The sequence below is a fragment of the Camellia sinensis genome, chromosome 7 (genome assembly GCF_055761805.1).
Source record: "Camellia sinensis isolate YWXY chromosome 7, ASM5576180v1, whole genome shotgun sequence".
Taxonomy (NCBI): Eukaryota; Viridiplantae; Streptophyta; class Magnoliopsida; order Ericales; family Theaceae; genus Camellia; species Camellia sinensis.
In genome coordinates this window covers 54,294,328-54,313,803 of record NC_138967.1, presented here as the reverse complement: position 1 = coordinate 54,313,803, position 19,476 = coordinate 54,294,328, and the positions used below count along the sequence as shown (strand labels likewise).

At 35.1% G+C, this 19,476-nt stretch overlaps 2 protein-coding genes across 2 annotated transcripts; both read left to right on the top strand.

Moving 5' to 3' along the window:
- The first annotated feature begins 13,727 nt into the window (after positions 1–13,727).
- On the top strand, positions 13,728–15,038 carry LOC145795817 (uncharacterized). The gene is made up of 5 exons (XM_082880731.1): positions 13,728–13,913; positions 13,994–14,218; positions 14,329–14,416; positions 14,524–14,612; positions 14,793–15,038. Exons 1-5 carry the CDS (start codon positions 13,728–13,730, stop codon positions 15,036–15,038), a joined length of 834 nt encoding a protein of 277 aa, XP_082736857.1.
- A 1,899-nt stretch (positions 15,039–16,937) lies between these two features.
- On the top strand, positions 16,938–19,059 carry LOC145795816 (uncharacterized). Its single transcript, XM_082880730.1, has 5 exons — positions 16,938–17,320; positions 17,873–17,960; positions 18,080–18,132; positions 18,823–18,921; positions 19,008–19,059. Exons 1-5 carry the CDS (start codon positions 16,938–16,940, stop codon positions 19,057–19,059), a joined length of 675 nt encoding a protein of 224 aa, XP_082736856.1.
- Positions 19,060–19,476: the final 417 nt, after the last annotated feature.

The window sequence follows — 19,476 nt, the reverse complement described above, 5'->3', positions numbered from 1 at the left end:
ATTCTTGTGTTCACCAATATTTGTACTCGACTGTGGATAATCAAATTCATTGGCATATCAATTACAGGAGGAGTCTGAGAGTTTGGGAAAATGAATTGCACCTTGAGCTGATCAGCAGATTGCCACAACCAATCAACTTGAGTAATAATTGCGAGGACACTTTGCTATGGGCTCCTATACCATCTGGTTCATTCACAGTTAAGTCTCTTTATGAGATCTTTGAAAATTCTCTTAGATTAACTCCCTTTCCAATTATGAAAATGTGGAAATCATTAGCTCCTCCCAAAATCAAAGCTTTTGGTTGGCTTGTTTGGTGGAATCGGATTGCCTCTTCGGATCTTCTTGCCCGAAGGTCCATTATTCCAGCGATTAATCATTGTGCATTTTGTGGTTTGGATAATGAAAATGCATCTCACCTGCTCTTGCTTTGCAATCATGCTTGGAAGGTTTGGTCTGAAATTATGTATTGGTGGGCTCGCAGTGGGTCTCTCCTTGCTCTTTACAAGACTTGCTTTTATGGTGGTATGGTCAAAAATTCGAAAATCTAGGTGCACTCATATGGGAAGCAATTCCATTAGTTGTGCTTTGGAGCCTATGGATTGCAAGAAATGACAAGATATTTAACTCTAAAGCTCCTATCTGGGAAAATATTGTGGAAAGCATCCAAATCAGAGTGGCCTCTTGGCTAAAGTTTTCTAGTCATTTGCCTGAATTTGCTATCCATGATTTTCTATTCTGTCTCCTGTTGGTAGGTTCTATCTTCTTCTTCTTTTTCTTTTTCTTTTTCTTTTTTTTTTTTTTTTTTTGTTTTGTTTTTTGGGATCAGCAAAGAAAAGGTTTTATTAATGATGAGAAAAGAAAGAAGGGACTTGACTGAATTACATCATAGCTCAAGAATACATCCCAACTATGTTGGCACCAATATATGAGCCCAATCATATGCAAGCCAAGGCCAATACATGAGGTTGAAGAGAGTACAACCAAACTGAAGTAAAAGAAAAATAATAAATTACAAAACCCATCAACCAGCCAGAGCCTTCAATTTATGACCCTTCAACCCATCCAGCCTAAATTTATTTTTAAAAATTAGACATGGAAACTCATGTCAATTGATTGAAATCAACAAGAATGCCAACTTACGGGGATCATCACTAAAACATTTGATCAACAATACTTAACAACTAGACGCATAGGAGAAACTAATAGGTTGTTTCTATCTCACAAATGTATTATTATGTTTTCCCTAATCACTTGTATAACCATTATCAGTAAATCAAATGTACCATCCATCTTGTGGAAATTTTTTTTAAGGATACCTCCATTAAACCCTTAATATAAGTGGTTTGATCCGAAATGTTACACTTTGAGACTCCCTATCTTATGTTTTTAGTCTTTTAACTTATAATATTTGATATGATAAAGTGTATTTTTCTTCGTGTTCAGGTTAATATCACTCTGTAGACAAAAGGATCGCAAAAGACCCCAAATCAAAGAGTATAAAAAGGTTGGCCTCTACCTAGGCCATCACAAATCTGTAAAATATAAATTTTGATTTTAATTTAAGAGTATATATATGTTTTGTGCCGCTCTAATGGTAAAGATGTTTTTTAGATCAAAGATCTTAGATTCAAGTTCCATTCGCTTCATTATACAATTTTGTGTTTAAATAATTGTTATAGAAGTATGTTAAAAAAATCCAAACTATGAAATGTAGACATCATGAGAAGCCTTCACGTTATAATAGATGAGATGTAGACACCATGAGAAGCTTTCACTTTATAATAGTACTAGTGGAGTTGTGATGTTAAATATAAGGGCAAACTTCATTTTATCCCCTGTGATTTGGGCTATGTGCATTACCCCCTGGTGTTTGGAAATGACAATAGAACCCCTACGTGATTTGTGAACTGAAATGTACCGTTAAATATTCTGTTCAACATAACAACAAGTGTGAAACATGTGGCAGACGTAAAGAGTTATATGCTCATTTTTAAAATTTAAGGGGATGAATCGCACATAGAATAAAGCACATAGGGTTAAAGTCTACTTTGCTTTCTAAACCAATGACAAAAAATATAGGGTTATTTTAGTCTTTTTTTTTAAATTATTAACCATCTTAACAGTGCACTTCAGTCCATAAACCACAAGGGGGTTATATATGTAGTCATTTCCAAATGTTAGAGGGATAAGCCGTACATGAGCTAAACCACAAGGGATAAAGTGAAGTTTGCCCTAAATATAATTTTGTGCTTTAAATGACTATTATAAGGGTATTTTGAAAAAATTAAAAACATGAGACGTAGACACTTTGAGAAACTTTCACTTTATAATAGTATTAATTTAAATTTATCAAACATAAATTTTGATTTTGCTTTAAAAACACACATATTGTGTGCCTCTCAAATGGTAAAGGTCTTATAAGGTGTGTTATTAAATTTGTAAAATATAAATTTTAATTTTGATTAAAAACACACGTATTGTGTGTTACTTAAGTAGTAAATGTCTTGTCTACAAGATCGACGGTCTTGGTTGCGACTATCAACCTCCTCTCAATAGAATTTTGTATTTTAAATAGTTGAGAAGGACAACACGATCTCTAAACTTCACTTTATATTTATAAAAGAACACAAACAGATAGATTGATGAAAGACTAGACAAATTTTAGAGGTGCAAACATCCTTAGGTTTAGGTGATATTTGATAAAACTGAAAATTAAATACAGAATACTAAACTTTTGAAAATTTATTATTTTTAATTGTATTTTTTAATTTTATATTGTGATACTAAGTTGGTGTTGGAGGCAATAATGCTGTCTATAGCGCTAATGACGATGGTGCTACAGATAGAAAGATAATGATTGTGGTAATGGTGGAAGGGCAATGTAGTGGTGATAAAAAAGAGGGTGGCGGCAGTGGTGGTGATGGTGGTGGTGGTTATGGCAACGGTAACAATAGTTGTAGAGATGAAATATTTTAGTAATTGGTGGTAATAGTAGTGGCGACTTTGGTGGTGGTAGTAAAATGATGATGATGCTTATGGTGGCAATGGCAATAGTAATGAAGGTGGTGGTTGTGAAAGGGTGTTGGATGGTGGCGGTGGTGGTGGTGGTGATACCGATGGTAGAGGTAGTAGTAGCGGTGATGGCAGAGTTTGTGAGGTTATAATGATGTATGTATATATTTATGTATAAGTATTTATAAATTGAAACAGAATCAAGTAAATTTTTTGTTATTTAAATTTTTTTACTGTCAAATAGATTTAATTAATTTGTACTTAATACATTTAGTTTGAAGTGTTAAATCGGGTTAAGAAATGACACCGTAGTCCCAAAAAATAAAAATAAAAAAGGAGACCATTTAAAACAATTATTTCTATAGTTTAAATATTATTGAAAAACTATCATAAACTGTTGAAATACTATCATAAAATATAGTATAGGGATTAAGTAGACAATTTAGGGTTACAAGTAGACAATTTAGTAGACAAGTAGACAATTTAGCTGCCTGCCATCTTTTAGTTCTAGCAATAACCATTCAGCAATATGGAAAGGAATCATAGCTACTGATGCGCAAAGTAATGGGTTACATCAATTCTATTTAAGCAATCATCAGCTGAAGGTGGGAGATGGTAGAAGAATTACATTCTGGACTGATAGATGGTGTCACCAACTTTCCTTCAAGAATGAGTTCCTAAACCTTTACAGATTATCTACAGAGCAAAGTGATGCATCGAGAGATCTGTGTGGTAGGAGAGATACAACTGGTGCTTGGAACCTATCTTTCAAAAGAAATTTGTATGAGTGGGATGTGTTGGATCTGCAGATCCTTCTCAACCATTTGCCAGCAGGCTCTGTGTTAAGACCAGAACAGATGGACAAGCCACTTTGGTTAGCATCTAAATCAGGTGAGTATTCTGTAGCCGCAATGTACAAGTCTATTATTGGAAATCTTGGTCCACCCTCAGAATTAGTAAATTGGTCTAGTTAAAGTATATTCCTCCCAAGGCTCAAGTTTTTGGTTGGTTAACTTGGAAGAAGAGAATTAAGACATGGAGTTCCTACAAAGAGTGGGGGTGTTAAATATGAATGGTTCTAGTCTCTGTGTCTTTTGTAGGACTGATATTGAATCAGCAAACCATGTCTTGTGGAGTGTTTGGGCTGATATGCTGAATTGGTGGGGGATGCAAAGGGCATTGCCAGGCTCTGTGGACTAGTTGCTGTTATGGTGGGCTGGAGGGAAGATGTCGAAGCTAGAAAGGAAAATTTGGAATGCTATTCCACTGGCTGTTTTGTGGTCAATTTGGAAACTGAGAAATGACTGCATCTTCAACTCTTCTACTATAAATAGGGGTGAGTTGTGTGAGTTGATCAAGACCAGGATAGGCCTATGGTTGAGTCCACACCTGAAGAGCTTTAATTTTTCAATCAATGATTTTCTATATAATCTGAGGCAGATTAGGCTGTGCCTGGGAGGAGCTTTGGTGCTCTGAGCCAGGTGAAGCTTGGTTATAGGCTGCTTGCTGCTTGAGGTAGGCTGTGTTTCGATTCTACATTATGTTCTGCAGTGGAGTCTATCTTGGAGTCTGTCTGCTGTGTCCTGCGCAAGTTTGGTGATTCAGTGTGTAATTCAGTGGTCTTATCTGAGTGGATGTGCTGCGGTTGGGTTGGTGTGTTAATCTGAGTTGGAGCAACAACTACAGCTTTCAGTGGATGGTTTGTTGATTTCGGTCTGTAGGTCAGCTACTGGTCTGGTGGTTTTAATCAAATTTGGTCTGTTGATGTAATTTATGCATGTTTTGTGTTTTATATCAATAAAGCTTTTTTTTTTCTAATCAAAAAAAAAAAAAGTAGAGAATTTAGGGACTTAAAATTAATTGAAAAACTATCATATTTCTTAGCTTTTTATGTATTAATTTTTGTTTTCCTGTTTTGTATTTGTTCAACTATGATGGAAAGTCTTAAATTTGTAATATAAAGTTGGGTTTAAAGATATCTCTGTAATAGAGATGAGTTCTTACTTTTATTTGATTAAATATTTATTTGATTATCGATTATATATATTGTCTATTACGATTACATATTTTTATTATTTTTTATGTTTTCTTTCATTGATTATTTGATTTGTAATGATTGAGGATTAAGTTAGTATGATGTGTTAATCACTTTTGATAAACTATATCTACATGTCACTAGTCCTAGAAAGAAGTAAAGACTTAATTTATTTTCTATTTGGCACTGCAACTTATATTTTAGTCTTTTCTATTATTGTAAACTTTGCTATATATTTAAGTAAATTTTAGTAGCTTTTTTGTGAGCTTTATTAAATGTAAGAATTTAAAACAAAATTCGATACATAATGTTTTGATCAATATTTTTTTAAATAAATATGAAAGACTTCATATTTAGGGTTCGCTTTGGGTCCTATAAAAGTTAGAATCGACCCTGGAGTAATGCAATGGTGATAAAAAGAGAGTGGTGACGGTATAATGATGGTGGTGATAGTTATGGCAATGGTGACAATAGTTGTAGAGCTGAAGGATTATACAAATTGTTGTAGTGGTGGTGATAATAGGTGGCGACTGTGGTGTTAGTAGTTAAGTAATAACGATGATTGTGATAGTAATGACAATGATGATGAAAGTAGTGGTTGTGGAAGGGTAATGGTGGCGGTGATGGTGGAGTTTGTGAGTTATATGGTGTATGTTGATACTTATGTATGAGTAAGGGGTCGTTTGGGATGATCTAAATAAGTGTACTTTTTTACTTTTTATGAAATATGGGTTGGGTTTGAAGTGATATTGTAGAGAGGTGATGTGATTTAAACAAGATGATGTGACTTAAATAAGATAGTAACTTTTTGACTTTTTTGTGTTATGCCAAACTTAGCTTAAGCATAAATTAAATCAAAATTAAATAAATTTTTTATCACTTAAAATTTTCTTAATTTTTAACTTATATTTTAAGAGTTACATTTAAGTGATACCATTTGTAATTATCAAATAGGCTTAATTAATTTTCACTTAATATATTTAGTTTTAAGTGTTAGGTTATGAAACTCCACGTTAGTCCCCCCTCCCCCCTCAAGAAAAACAGAAAAAGAAAAAAAGAAAAAGACACCACTTAAAACGATTAGTTCTATAGATATTATTATCTCCGCTGTAGCTCAACTATCAACTCGGTTTATGAGAATATTCCAGGTTCGAATCTTGGCAACGGAAAATATTTTGTGTTGTGTTGGATAACATTATAGCCACAACTTTCAATTTATATTTTTGAAAAATTGTACTAATCTCTAAAATGTAACTATTACATCAGTTTGATATTTATAGTTTAGTTGTATCGATTTTATTTTTAATTTTTTAAGAAAGTAATCGAGCACAGATTATGCGTGTACAAGTTGAAAAAAATGTAAATCTCTCTACATTCAATTATATTCCATTTAATTTAAATTATTTTTTTTATATTCTAATAAACTATGTGGGTAACAAAGTAACCAAAATATCCCTAATAGTAATAGAGTGAAGCGCTAATTAATGTTCACATTGGTAGTTGTGAATGTTCTATGACGTATACATTTACACTGTCAAATTTATTTATTTATTTTTATTTTATAAAATTACAAATTCAAGTAAGATCTTATTTGATAAATCTTATTAACTAGGTTTTAAAAACATAAATTGCATTAAAAAAAAAATCTGTACTATAAAAAATTATAAAATTTTAAAGTTTAATATATAAAAAACATTAAATAGTCCAAAATAGTGCATACCAAGTTGCTTAGTGTTCTTTTATCATCAAATTGTCTACTTAATCCTTAAACTATTGATTGAATCTATTAAGTGTCTAAATTATATGAATCAAAATGTATTTAGACACTAAACTATCAATTGAGTTTGTTAAATCTCTAAAGTATTTAAATCAAACATATTTAGTCCCTAAAAAGTTTACAAAAATAAAATGCAAGTCCGTAAGTATTATAAATTTATAAAAAAAAACCTTATCTGGTTAAAATTTTATTTTTTAAAAAATAAAAATAAAAATAAACCTTTACTTTTTATTCTGTATTTGAAAAGTGAGCTTAATGTTTATGGTGAGTTTCCATTATAAAGGTAAAGATAAATATCTATAATATTTTCTTACTTTTTTTTTTTTATCAACAAAATGAAATTTTATTGATGAAGAAAGCAATACATGCGAAAACATACATTAACAAAGAGGGAAGTGCAAAGAGCATCAACGTTAACCTTAACAATCCCAACTAGGTTGGCACTACTAAGGAATCACAATCATTTGCAAGCACTTAACTCAAAGATTGGTGAGAAATCAAGAGGAACCAAAAAATACAAGAAAAGAAAATAAAACAGAACAATAACACCAGAAGAAGCTGCACAAACCATTAAGACATCATACACCATAAGAAAACAATTTGAGCATACAGCAGTAGTTGCACAACGCCATCAGCATACGCCTCAGCAAACACCAGCAGCATACACTAGCAGCACAGACCAGCAGCATACTCCAGCAGCACAAAAATCTTTGAGCAGAGCAGACCTTACTGTCTTCAGAAGAAAAACCAGTAGCATACTACAACAGCATAGACCAGCATACCTATGAGCAACTCTATGAGCAGACCTTTCACCAGATCTTGAGCAGGCCTTAGACACAACCCTTTACCATGCCAATCAAACAGCCCAAACCAATCCACTGAACAACAGCATACAGACCGTGCACCAGGCCACTAACATCAGACCATACAGCAACAAACCTTACCCCACCACAGCAGACCCTACTCCATAGCAGCTATGCAGACTTCAGAAGAGCATCATACCACACCAGCAGCAAACATACCAGCAACAAACAAATTGCAACAGCCAATCTTCAATCCAATCAGCAAAACATAACAAAACCAGAAGCCTTGCTGAGCAGAGCATCTGTTAGAAGTAGAGTAAAGATCAGTGACCCTATAGCCAATCATCTGTTGCATGCCACCAAACTTGAGCCAATTCATTCAACCTCCATTTCGGATACAGAGACTTGTCTCCACAGAAGCATACCAATGTCTACACATGGAAGTATACCACATCAGATCATACACCAGCAGTAGACTTTTCTCCACAGTAGCCAAATCTTTTAGCAGATCTTAGCTACATTCCTTTACCTGATCAAGGTTGTTGATAAAGTCATCAACAGAGTACATATTCCTTTTCATGGAAACTTTAATACATAAGGCAAATCTAAGTTTAATAAGCTCACAGAGATCAGTTCCACAAGGTTGTACTCCATTAAATACACAATCATTCATTAGCTTCCACATGGACCAAAGAACAAATAAAGGTAAAGCCCCCCATAATCTCCTAACCTTTTTCTTATACATGCCACCTAACCACCAATAAAACAAACAATCAATAGACCCAGGCACCACCCACAGACACCCCCACCATTGTAGCAGATCTGTCCAAACTTTCCAAGAAAAAGGACAATGTAGCAACACATGTACAGCAGATTCATTCTCAATTTTACAAAAAGCACATAATATTGAAGCATTACTATTAAGAATACCAATATGCTGTAAAAAGTCTCCAGTTTTTACTCTATTCCTCCAAGCTAGCCAACCAAAAAATTGGATTTTATGGGGTAAAACAGTATTCCACACAAACTTGCTTAATGACAGATAAGGACCTAAGAGAGAGTCACTGAACTAATACAAAACAGATGCCTTAAGGCTGCTACATGCTGGCCCAATCCATATAGAACAGTCTTCCACATTGAGTCATAAAGAAGGGGCGTCCTTTAAAGCAACAACCAATCTGTTTACTTCAACCTTTTCCCAATCATAAAGATTTCTCTTGAAAGCTAGATTCCACTCCTCTAAACTGGATCTCCTGTCATGTAAGCTAAAAATTGATCCTCCCTTATCAACAGACAAACTAAAAAGTCTAGGAAACTGATCTTTTAAACATTTGTTTTCTTACTTATCTTGTACAATGGTCACGTGTTTGCTTTTATCTAATATTATATATCAAAATTAATTTATAATTTTTAGTTGATTATTTTAAATTTTTCGGTAAATTTGTTTTAGCGTAAATTACAAATACACCCCCTGAGGGTTGATTAAAATACAAATTGCACCTTGTGGTTCTGGAAATTATATTTCACTCCCTGAGATTTCTAATTTTATAACAAATCGCCTATTTTATTAATAAATCATCAAGTCAATTAATAGTTTTTAAAGATGTTATAAATATGTTTCAATTAATAATTTAGGTAATTTTATTATTGTATAAGAGAGTAATTATGAATTCCTTTTTAATTAATTCTGTTAAATAAAAAAAATTTAACAAGGGGGTATTTGTAATTTTTCAAACTACAAGAGGCAATCTGTATTTTAAACAAACCTCAAGGGATGTGTTTGTAATTTATCCCTTTTTATCACTTAATTAATATATTATTATTTACAATAAAGTGTTATTATTTAAATTATCTAATTCTATTTCTTCAGTAAATTCGATATTCATTTTATTGACAAGGCTGAAAAATCGTATATTAATTTACACACACAATGAAATAAAACACCTTTTAAAGACGAAATAAAATTTTAAAATTTTCTGTAATAAGTTTTAAGTAAGGTATTTTACTAATTTATAATACTTATGACCATATATTTTATTTTTTGAATTCTTTCAGAGGCTCAACAAGTTTAAATCAAATATCTTAAGAACTTAATAAATTTAATTGATAGTTTAAAGACTAAATAGATTTTGAATTATATACTTTAAGAACTGAATAGACTCAATCAATAGTTCAAAAACAAAATAGATAATTTGATAATAATTTAAAGATAGAAAGTGTAATAAACCCTTATTTTAAATGTATAATCCAGCATATATAACCCTACAAAATAAACAATGGTGGGACCTATTGTGTAGGCCACATAAGAATGGCAACGAGGTGAGGTGTGGTGGGGTGGAGTGGGGTGGGGTGGGGTGGGGCAGGGCAGGGCCGGGGATCACACTCCCTGTCCCCAATCCCCAATGGTAAAAGTTTTTCCATTCCCGGCCCCGATCCCCGACGGGGAACCAACCACTGTTCCCGTCCCTGCTCTGTAACAAGGATCGGGGAACCCGATCCCAAAAATTCTCTGGACTAAAAAAAAAAAAAAAAAGAGCAACGGCAACAACAACAATTCAACAACATCCTCAGCATCATCAACATCATAGAGAGTGAGAGAGATCTGAGTAGAGAAAGAGAGAGATCTGCTCAGATCTGCCTTGGTGGAGGGAACCGACACTGAAGTATGGAGGTTTGGTGACTCTGGCATCGCGGCAGTAGTGGTGGCGTAGAGGAGGAGACGATGGTGTTCTCTCTGATTCGGTGACGATGTTCGGTGCTCTCTCCCTCTCTCTTTGCTCTCTGCTCTCTTTGCTCGGAGGAGGATGAGATGGCAAGTGCAACAACATACAACATCATACAACATAGAACAACTTAAGACCCTGAACTAAATATGTGCAATATGCCAATAAAATGATTTCTTCATCCTTTCTCAAGCAAAAAGAACTCAAGGAAAGAAACATATCTCAACCAGTTTCAACATCAGCAGAAAATCAATTGGATTTTCATCAGTAAAATATAGAATTGAGACCTTAGATATCTCAAGATCAAAAGAAATTAGCATGTTGATTCAGGTATCCTATATGTGTACTAGAAGGTTTAGATTCCCCGCTTTTTGCAGAAAGAGTCATAGAAGAAAAAGAGATGGCTCAAACCAAAAGAAAAAAAAAGAAAAAAAAAAAAAAAACGATAGAACCTACCAACCAGGCCTAAATTTATATCCAAAAATTAGACATCGAAACTCATGTCAATTGATTGAAATTAACAAAAATGCCAACTTACGGGGATCATCACTAAAACATTTGATCAACAATACTCACCAACTAGATGCATTGGAGAAACTAACGGGTTGTTTCTATCTCACAAATGTATTCTGTTTTCCCTAATCACTTGTATAACCATTATCAGTAAATCAAATGTACCATCCATCTTTTGGAATTTTTTTTTTTAAGGATAACTCCATTAAACCCTTAATATAAGATTGTAATATTATTTTTAACAATGTCTGCGACTGTAATAACAAAAACTTGTAAAACTTTGCACAAGGCATTTTTTGGCTGACTAAGTAATAAAAACCTTGTGCCAATACATGTTATGCTTATCTGCACGAGCATTTGGACAACTTAGCATGCTTTGCATTCTAATATTGTGTAAATGCATCGACAACATATTTAAAACTCACCATCCAAAACATCACAAAAGCCAGAAAATGCTTCGCTGAGAGACTGGTCATCAGTTCCAAAAGAAAGGCCTAGTACATAGATAGATCAATGTGGTTTCAATTGTGGAACCTATAATTAACTTGTACTATATTTAATACATTAAATAATAATACTGAAGCTCATAGCTCTAATGAAAAGTTTTGAAGATGACATGCAATGAATGGCATTAAGCATAGATGCCATTGAAACTTGCCCATTCGATATACTATTCTGTGAAATGGTCTGCCTCATGAGACTTCCAAATCTATTGGAGAAAGCCATTTTTTACAGTCAACTATTCTCGGGTATCCAATAGCCTGTCACTATTTCTAGAAAGAAGTAGAAGACTTAATTTATTTTCTATTTGGTACCGCAGCTTATATTTTAATCTTTTTATTATTGTAAACTTTATTACATATTTAAGTAAATTTTAGTAGCCTTTTTGTGAGCATTATTAAATGTAAAAATTTAAAACAAAATTCGATACATAATGTTTTGATCATTTTAAAAAAAATAGAAATAAAAGAAGAAAGGTCTCATATTTAGGGTTCGCTTCGGATCCTTAAAAAGTTAGAATCAACCATGGGGTAACGTAGTGATGATAAAAAGAGAGTAGTGGCGGTGTAATGATGGTGGTAGTTATGGCAACGGTGGCAGTGTGAAACTTAGAAAACCAACTAAGGATGGCGTAGGGAATAGAGAAGTCTCATGGAGCAGCAACTAGGGGCGAAGGAGGATGGATACCAGTCTTGCATCAGAGACAGAGGAGGAGTAGGAGCAACCTGAGCTTACAAACACTTTTTGTGGATAATCCTCCTGAGTCTATGGATCCCAAAGGGCTCTATAATTTATTCACAAAGTTTGGTGTAGTAAAAGATTTGTTCATTCCATTCAAAAGAAGAAAAGCAACAAGATCAAGGTTTGGTTTCGTCCGCTACGATTGTCCAGTTGCAGCAAAACTGGCTATACAGAAGGTAAATGGAGTATGGTGTGGTAATAGATCCTTAGTTGTAAAGAATGCTGAGTTTGGCAGAGAGCAGAATGAGGGATTTCAAAAAATAGATAAGTAGAAGTTACAAGCCAAAGAAATTAATGGGATTAGGGAATGGATGCATGGAAAACCATCCTTTGCAGAGGTGGTGAGAGGTGGACAACAACAAAAAGCACTTGAAAAGGTTGTCATAGCTGAGGAATATGGAAATGGTTGGCTACACCAAAGTGTTATTGGTACGCTCAAGAAACACTGTAATTTTACATATTTCAGAAAAGAGTGTGTAAGAAGAGATTTGCAGGGTGTTCGAGTTCGAGAAGGTGGAGGCAGAGTAGTAGTTCTGTCTTTCAAATCAATGGAGGCATTTAGGAATAGGAGGGAGGTACTTGGGAACTGGACTGAGGAGTGGTGTGAAACCTTGGTTGAATGGAGGAAGTGTCTTATTCTTGATCAAGAAAAGGAGGTATGGCTACGATGCTATGGCATACCTCTTAATCTTTGGAATAACACAAACTTCAAAAGAATTAGGGAGTTGTGGGGTGAGGTGTTAGAGGTTGATGTGAACACCATGTCCCTGACAACCTTGGCCTGTGGTAAATGGAGAATATTGACGAAGAGTATGAAGTTTATCAATACTAGTATCAAGTTGATTAATAAAGGGAATGTAAATACAGTGAGGGTGATTGAAGAGCTAGGTTCAGGTCATGATCAGCAAAAGGAAGATTATTCAAACTACCAGTTCAGTGTAACAGAGAAGGAAGTTGGGAAGTGTGAGGAGGATGAGGAGGTTGATGACGTGGTTAAGTTAGAGGATGAAGTGGCAGGCAATGATGAATTGGCACTTGAAGTGGGCGACAACTACAGAGCAAGAGAGAACAACAAAAGTAGTGTTGTGGCCGTATCCGTAGTAAATGAAACATGTAATAATGTGGTAGAAACAAGAGCAGTTGGTGCAGGTTTGGGAAATGAAGAAGGCATGGCCAGGGTCATAATTCAGAAAACTAATATGGGAAGTCGAAAGGATACTAAGAGTGGGATGTCAGCTGGTTTCATGAAAAGCATTAGCAGTCATGATTTACAAAGGCCTAGTATTAATCTTGATGTGGTGTTGGATCAGGTCCAGTCCAAAGGGTTATCTGTGGGCCTGAATCAAGGCATGATTGAATGGCATAAAGAGGTAGCCCAACCCACAAACTCTTTTTCAGTAGATCAGTTGTCTTTAGTCGTAGTATCTGGCCTTGTGGAAACATTTGGGCAACCTAATCAAAAAGTGAAAGACTTGCAGCAAAAGAAGGTGATGTCTAAAAGTCAAGTTGAGTAGAGTAGAAACAAGGGTGAAGTTAGTCTGAGTCGTATTGCACAAAGGAGAAGATGACTGGGACAAAATAAGGTGTGGTCAAAACAAGGACTGTGCAGAGGAGCTATTTTTATGGCTGTAACTGAGGCAATTTCATCTTCTTTATCACGTAATAGGAAAGATCAAAGAAGTATTTGTCTAAGAAATGAAGCTATAGCTACAATACAGATTGGGAAAAATCTGGGGGTAGATTTCAAAGGTAAGGAAAATGAGGTGATTAAGAGAATTATCACAATGGAACAAAATGATTTGGCCCAGGTATTTTAGAGGAAGGAAGAAATAGATGCTTGAAGAAGCATCTTAGGAGTACAAGGGGTAATTAGAATCTTTTAATGAAGATAGTATCTTGGAATATAAGAGGGTTGGGAAGGTTGGAGAAGAGGTTGAGAGTAAAAGAGTTCCTAAGGCAGAAAAAGGTAGATATGGTTCTTTTTCAAGAAACAAAAAGAACAGAGTTATCAGAGCAGTTTGTCAAATCTATTTGGCCTGAAGATCTGGTTGATTTTATGGAAGTAGATGCAGACAGTAGTGCTGGAAGATTGCTTTGTGTGTGGAAACCTGAGGTCTTTGAGCTAGTTGACTGCTGTAGTAACAGGAACTGAATCATCCTCTCAGGTAAAATTCATCATGTAATTGATTGTGTGATTGTTAATGTTTATGCCCCAAATGATAGAATTATGAGAAGGAAACGTTAGGAGACTTTGGACAATCTAACTTTAGGAGACTTTGGGCAATCTACAACCTAAGTTTCCTAATCCTTGGTGTATTGGAGGAGATTTTAATGAAGTTAGACCAGTGGCTGAAAGGAAAGGATGCATAAGAAGAGATAGTGGGATGATTGAGTTTGATGAATTTATTAATAATTTAGGGTTAATAGATGTTCCCATGATTGAGAGAAAGTATACATGGGGCAATTCACAGGAAGGAGACAGGTGGAGTAAATTTGATAGATTTCTTGTAAGTCCAGAATGGCTAGAATGGTTTTCATTTAAATTATGGGGCCTGTCATGGTTGTTATCAGATCATTGCCCTCTAATTTTAATGGAAGATAATAGGGATTGGGGTCCTAAGCCATTTAGGTTCTTAAATGCTTGGATTCTTCATCCCACTTTCATGAAAAAGTTTAAATCTGTATAGGTGAGCACGCAGGTGGAGGGTTGGGCTGGGTATAGGCTAAAAATCAAATTGAAGTCCTTGAAAGAAGCATTGAAAGCATGGAACAATGAAGTGTTTGGAAATGTTGAGTCCAAGCTCAAAGAAGCAGATGATGCAATGCATGCACTGGATTTGATTACAAAAGATAGACGTTTGCAAGAACATGAAGTTCAAAGTAGAAAAGAGATCAAAGGGGAGTTATTGAAGTTGAGAAAAATGAAGAATTAGGTATAGATGCAGAAATCAAGAGTAAATTTGGCTCTCAAAGGTGACAGGAACACTAGGTATTTCCACATCATGGCTACTCAGAGACAGAGTAGGAATCTGATGGAATCCATCACAATCAAGGGTAACACCTATAATACACCTGAAGTTATGAAACAAGAAGCTGCAAGGTATTTTGGTGAAGCTTTTGCTGAGACTTGGTTGAGCAGACCTAAATTTGGAGGTGTATTTAAAATCATTGAACCCTTTCAAAACGAGTTGCTACTGAAGGATTTCTCTGAATCAGAAGTTAAGGCTATAATGAAAGAGTATGACGGAAATAAAGCACCTGGGCCAGATGGGTTTAATTTGATTTGTATTCAAAAGGGTTGGAAGTTTATGAAAGATGATATAATGCAGTTTATGGCTGAGTTCCATGAGAATGGTCGATTGGTGAAGGAATTGAATTGTTCCTTTGAAACAGTAATTCCCAAGAAAGAAAGTCCAACTAGTATCCTAGACTATAGACCAATTAGTCTCATAAATTCCATTTACATGATTCTTTTGAAAGTCTTAGCCTGCAGATTAAAAATGGTGATTCCAAGTATCATTAGTCCAGCCCAATCGGCATTCCTAAGTGGAAGAAATATAGTTTATGGGATATTAGTGGCAAATGAGGTGGTAAATTGGTGGAAAAAATCCAAGAAAAGTGGGTTAATAATAAAATTGGACTTTGAAAAGGCCTATGATACAGTAAATTGGGAATACTTGTTTGATATGTTGAGGAAGTTTGGTTTTGAGACAAAATGGGTGGATTGGCTGAGGATATGTTTATCGTCTGCTAGAATTTCATTTCTTGTTAATGGATCCCCTTCTGAAGAAGTGTTTCCCCAAAAAGGTTTGAGGCAAGGGGATCTAATTTCACCTTTTTTGTTCAACATTGCAGCTGAAGGTCTTAACATGTTGTTATCAAGAGCAAAAGAACTTAGATTGATAAGAGGGGTTACGGTTGGGGCTGATGGACTGAATATATCTCATTTACAATTTGTCGATGACACAATCTTATTTTATGAAGCTGATTGGGTGGAAATCACAAATGTGAAGAGGATTCTAAGATGCTTTGAAGTTGTGTCTGGTCTTAAGATTAACTATCATAAAAGTGCTGTCAGCGGGGTGGGTATTGAAGAGGATATAGTGGTTGAATTTGCTTCAAGATTAAATTGCATAAGCCAAAAGCTTCCTTTCAAGTACTTAGGGTTGCCCTTAGGGGCTAATCCTAGTAAAAAGCAAACTTGGAAACCTGTGGTGGACAAGTTCAAAAATAAATTAGCTGGTTGGAAGTGAAGAATGTTATCTTTTGTTGGTAGGGTGGTATTAATTAAATCAGTGCTGCCCAACCTTCCAGTTTACTAAATGTCCCTGTTTAGAATGCCTCAAGGTATTGTAAAGGAACTAAATAAGATACAATCAGCTTTTCTTTGGGGTGGTTCTGATCTAAAGAGAAGGATACATTTAGTAAAATAGAAGGATGTATCTGTGAGCAAGAAACTTGGTGGTTTGGCAATAGGGAACATTAAGTCAGTTAACGAATGTTTGTTAGCCAAATGGTGGTGGAGGTATGGGTCTGAAGATAATGCTTTATTGAAGATATTGATTTGTTCCAGGTATGGAGCTAAGGGTGGTAGATTGTCTCCTTTCTTTATGAATAATTTTACTTGCTCAAGGATTTGGAGCGATATCTTATCAGCGGCACAATCTAATCCCAAGCTTTTTGATTTTTTTAAGGAGAATGTTGAAATCAAAGTTGGGAATGGTAGAAGGATTATGTTTTGGAAGGATGCATGGAAGGGTAGTTATTGTCTTAAAGACAAATATCCGACATTATTTAGTATTTCTATTGATTAAGGGGTAACATTGAAAGAGATGGTACACAGAAAATATAGCTTTGCTGATTGGATTCTCAGGTTTCGAAGAAATTTAAGGATTTGGGAAGAGGAGGAATTGAGAATTTTGAAGGATGAATTAGGATCTGGTCCAAGTCTCTGTTTGGTCAATTTGGATAGCTTCAGCTGGAAGGAGGGCAGTTCAAGGTGCTTCAGTGTAAAAGCAGCCTATAATTGGTGTGAGCTGAGTTACGGTCCTATAAAAAGCTTATATGGATTAATCTGGAATAATGTTGTTGCTCCAAAATCTCAGTTTTTTGCTTGGTTGGTTTGGAAAGGGAGAATAAAGTCATTTGATTTGTTGCAAAAGAATGGGGTTGTTGAGTCTAATAGGGGACCAAGCTGTGTTCTATGTAGATCAGGGTAGGAATCTTTAAATCATATAATGTTACATTGTCCCTTTGCTTGGAAAGTCTGGTCTAGTATCATCAAATGGTGAGGAGTGAAGTGGGTTATTCCTGACATAGTGGAACTCCTATTTCGGTGGTGGAATGGATGGAAGTTTAAAAAAAGGGAAACGCAGATTTGGAAAGTAATACCATTAGCGGTGTTGTGGTCGATATGGAAGCACAGAAATGATGTAATTTTCAATAAGGTACAACCCAGCATGGAAGAGCTCTATGAACTTATTAAGGTTAGAGTAGCCATATGAATGATGTCAACTTTGATGGGAAGAGATTACTAAATTAATCCATTCTCTTCAAACCTGCAACAGATCAGGTTGTGTATCAAGTGAGTAGGCAATTGTGGTGTTGTTTCTGTTATTCATCTTGAGGTTGATCTATTCTGGCTGCTGTTGATCTATGTGGGCAATATGGATTGCAAGTGGGCTGTTAATTTGGGTCGATGTGCTATGCTATGGTTTGATGATCTAGTTTGCTTTTGGTCTGCTGTTGGTCTGATGTTAGTCTGTAGGTGGATTGCTATGTTGGACTACTATGTTGTGCTACTGCTGGTCTGGGTCAACAAGCTGGCTACAAGTACTGGCTACAAATCCTGGATGGTGAGCTGCTATGTTTTGTTGGTAATCTATCTTGTTGAGTTGATGATCTGATATGCTAGGCTTAGTAGTGGGCTGTTAATTTTGGGTTGACGTGTACTATGGTTTGATGTCCTGTTCAGCTTTGGGTCTGCTGTTGGTCTGATGTTGGACTATTGTTGCTTTGTCTGGATCTGTTGGTTTGATGGTGGATTGCTAGTGGACTGATTGTAAGTTGGTGCTATGTTAGGATTATCTGTTAGGCTTATCTGGTACTATGATAGGCTTATCTGTTTTTTCTGCTGTTTGTGGTTGACTCTGGGTTGCTAGTAAGCCAAGGTCTGCTAGTATGTTGTGGTTGAATCTGTTGTGTGATTCTAGGTTGATGCAAAGGTTCAAGTATGCATTATGATTTGGTTTTGACTAAGGTTCAAGTATGCTAAGGTCGGCCTACCTGCTGCTGTGGTTGCTGCTTTTGCTCTATTATGATTTTTTGTTCTGTTGATTTACGTTGTTATGTTTTGCTGTGTTTGTATTCTGTTCTCTTGTTTCCTTTTTCTTCCCGTCGGGTTTGGTTCCTCACCAAACTCCTGGGGTTAAGCTTGCAGATGATTGGGCTCTCTTTTCGGTGCCAACCTAGTTGGGATTGGGTTAGTTTGCTATGCTGCATGCAACTCTTCCCCCTCCCTCTCTTTGTTTGATGTAATCTCATCCCTTGTATGGTTTTTCATCAATAAAGGTTTCTTTTTTGCTGATAAAAAAAAAAAGTTATGGCAACAGTGACAATAGTTGTAGAGGTGAAGGATTGTACAAATTGTTGTAGTAGTGGTGGTAATAGGTGGCGACTGTGGTGGTAGTAGTAAAATAATGACGATGGTTATGGTAGTAACGACAATGGTGATGAAAGTGGTGGCAATGGAAGGGTGATGGATGATGGTGGTGGTCATAGCAGCGACGGTGATGGTGGAGCTTGTGAGGTTATATGGTATATGTTGACACTTATGTATAAATATTTATAAATTGAGTCAGAATTAAATAATTTTTATCAATTAAAATTTTCTTAATTTTTAGCTTATATTTTAAGAGTTATATTCAAGTGATACCATTTGTAAGTTATATTTAAGTGATACCATTTGTAATTATCATATAGACTTAATTAATTTTCACTTAATATATTCAGTTTTAAGTATTAAATTAGGTCATGAAACTCCACCTTAGTACCCTTAAAAAAAAGACACTACTTAAAACATTAGTTTTATAAATATTATTATCTTCTTAAGCATATTGAAAGATCCGCTGTAGCTCAACTATTATCAACTCGGCTAATGAGAATATTCCAGGTTCGAATCCTGGCAGCGGAAAATATTTTTTGTTTTGATGATTTGTTGCTTTACGGTGACATTTTACGATTTCCTTGTTATGTTCGATAACATTATAGCCACAAATTTCTTTTCATAATTTGGGAAAATTGTACTCCTAATCTCTAAAATTTAACTGTTACATCAATTTGATATTTATAGTTTAGTTGTATTGATTTTAC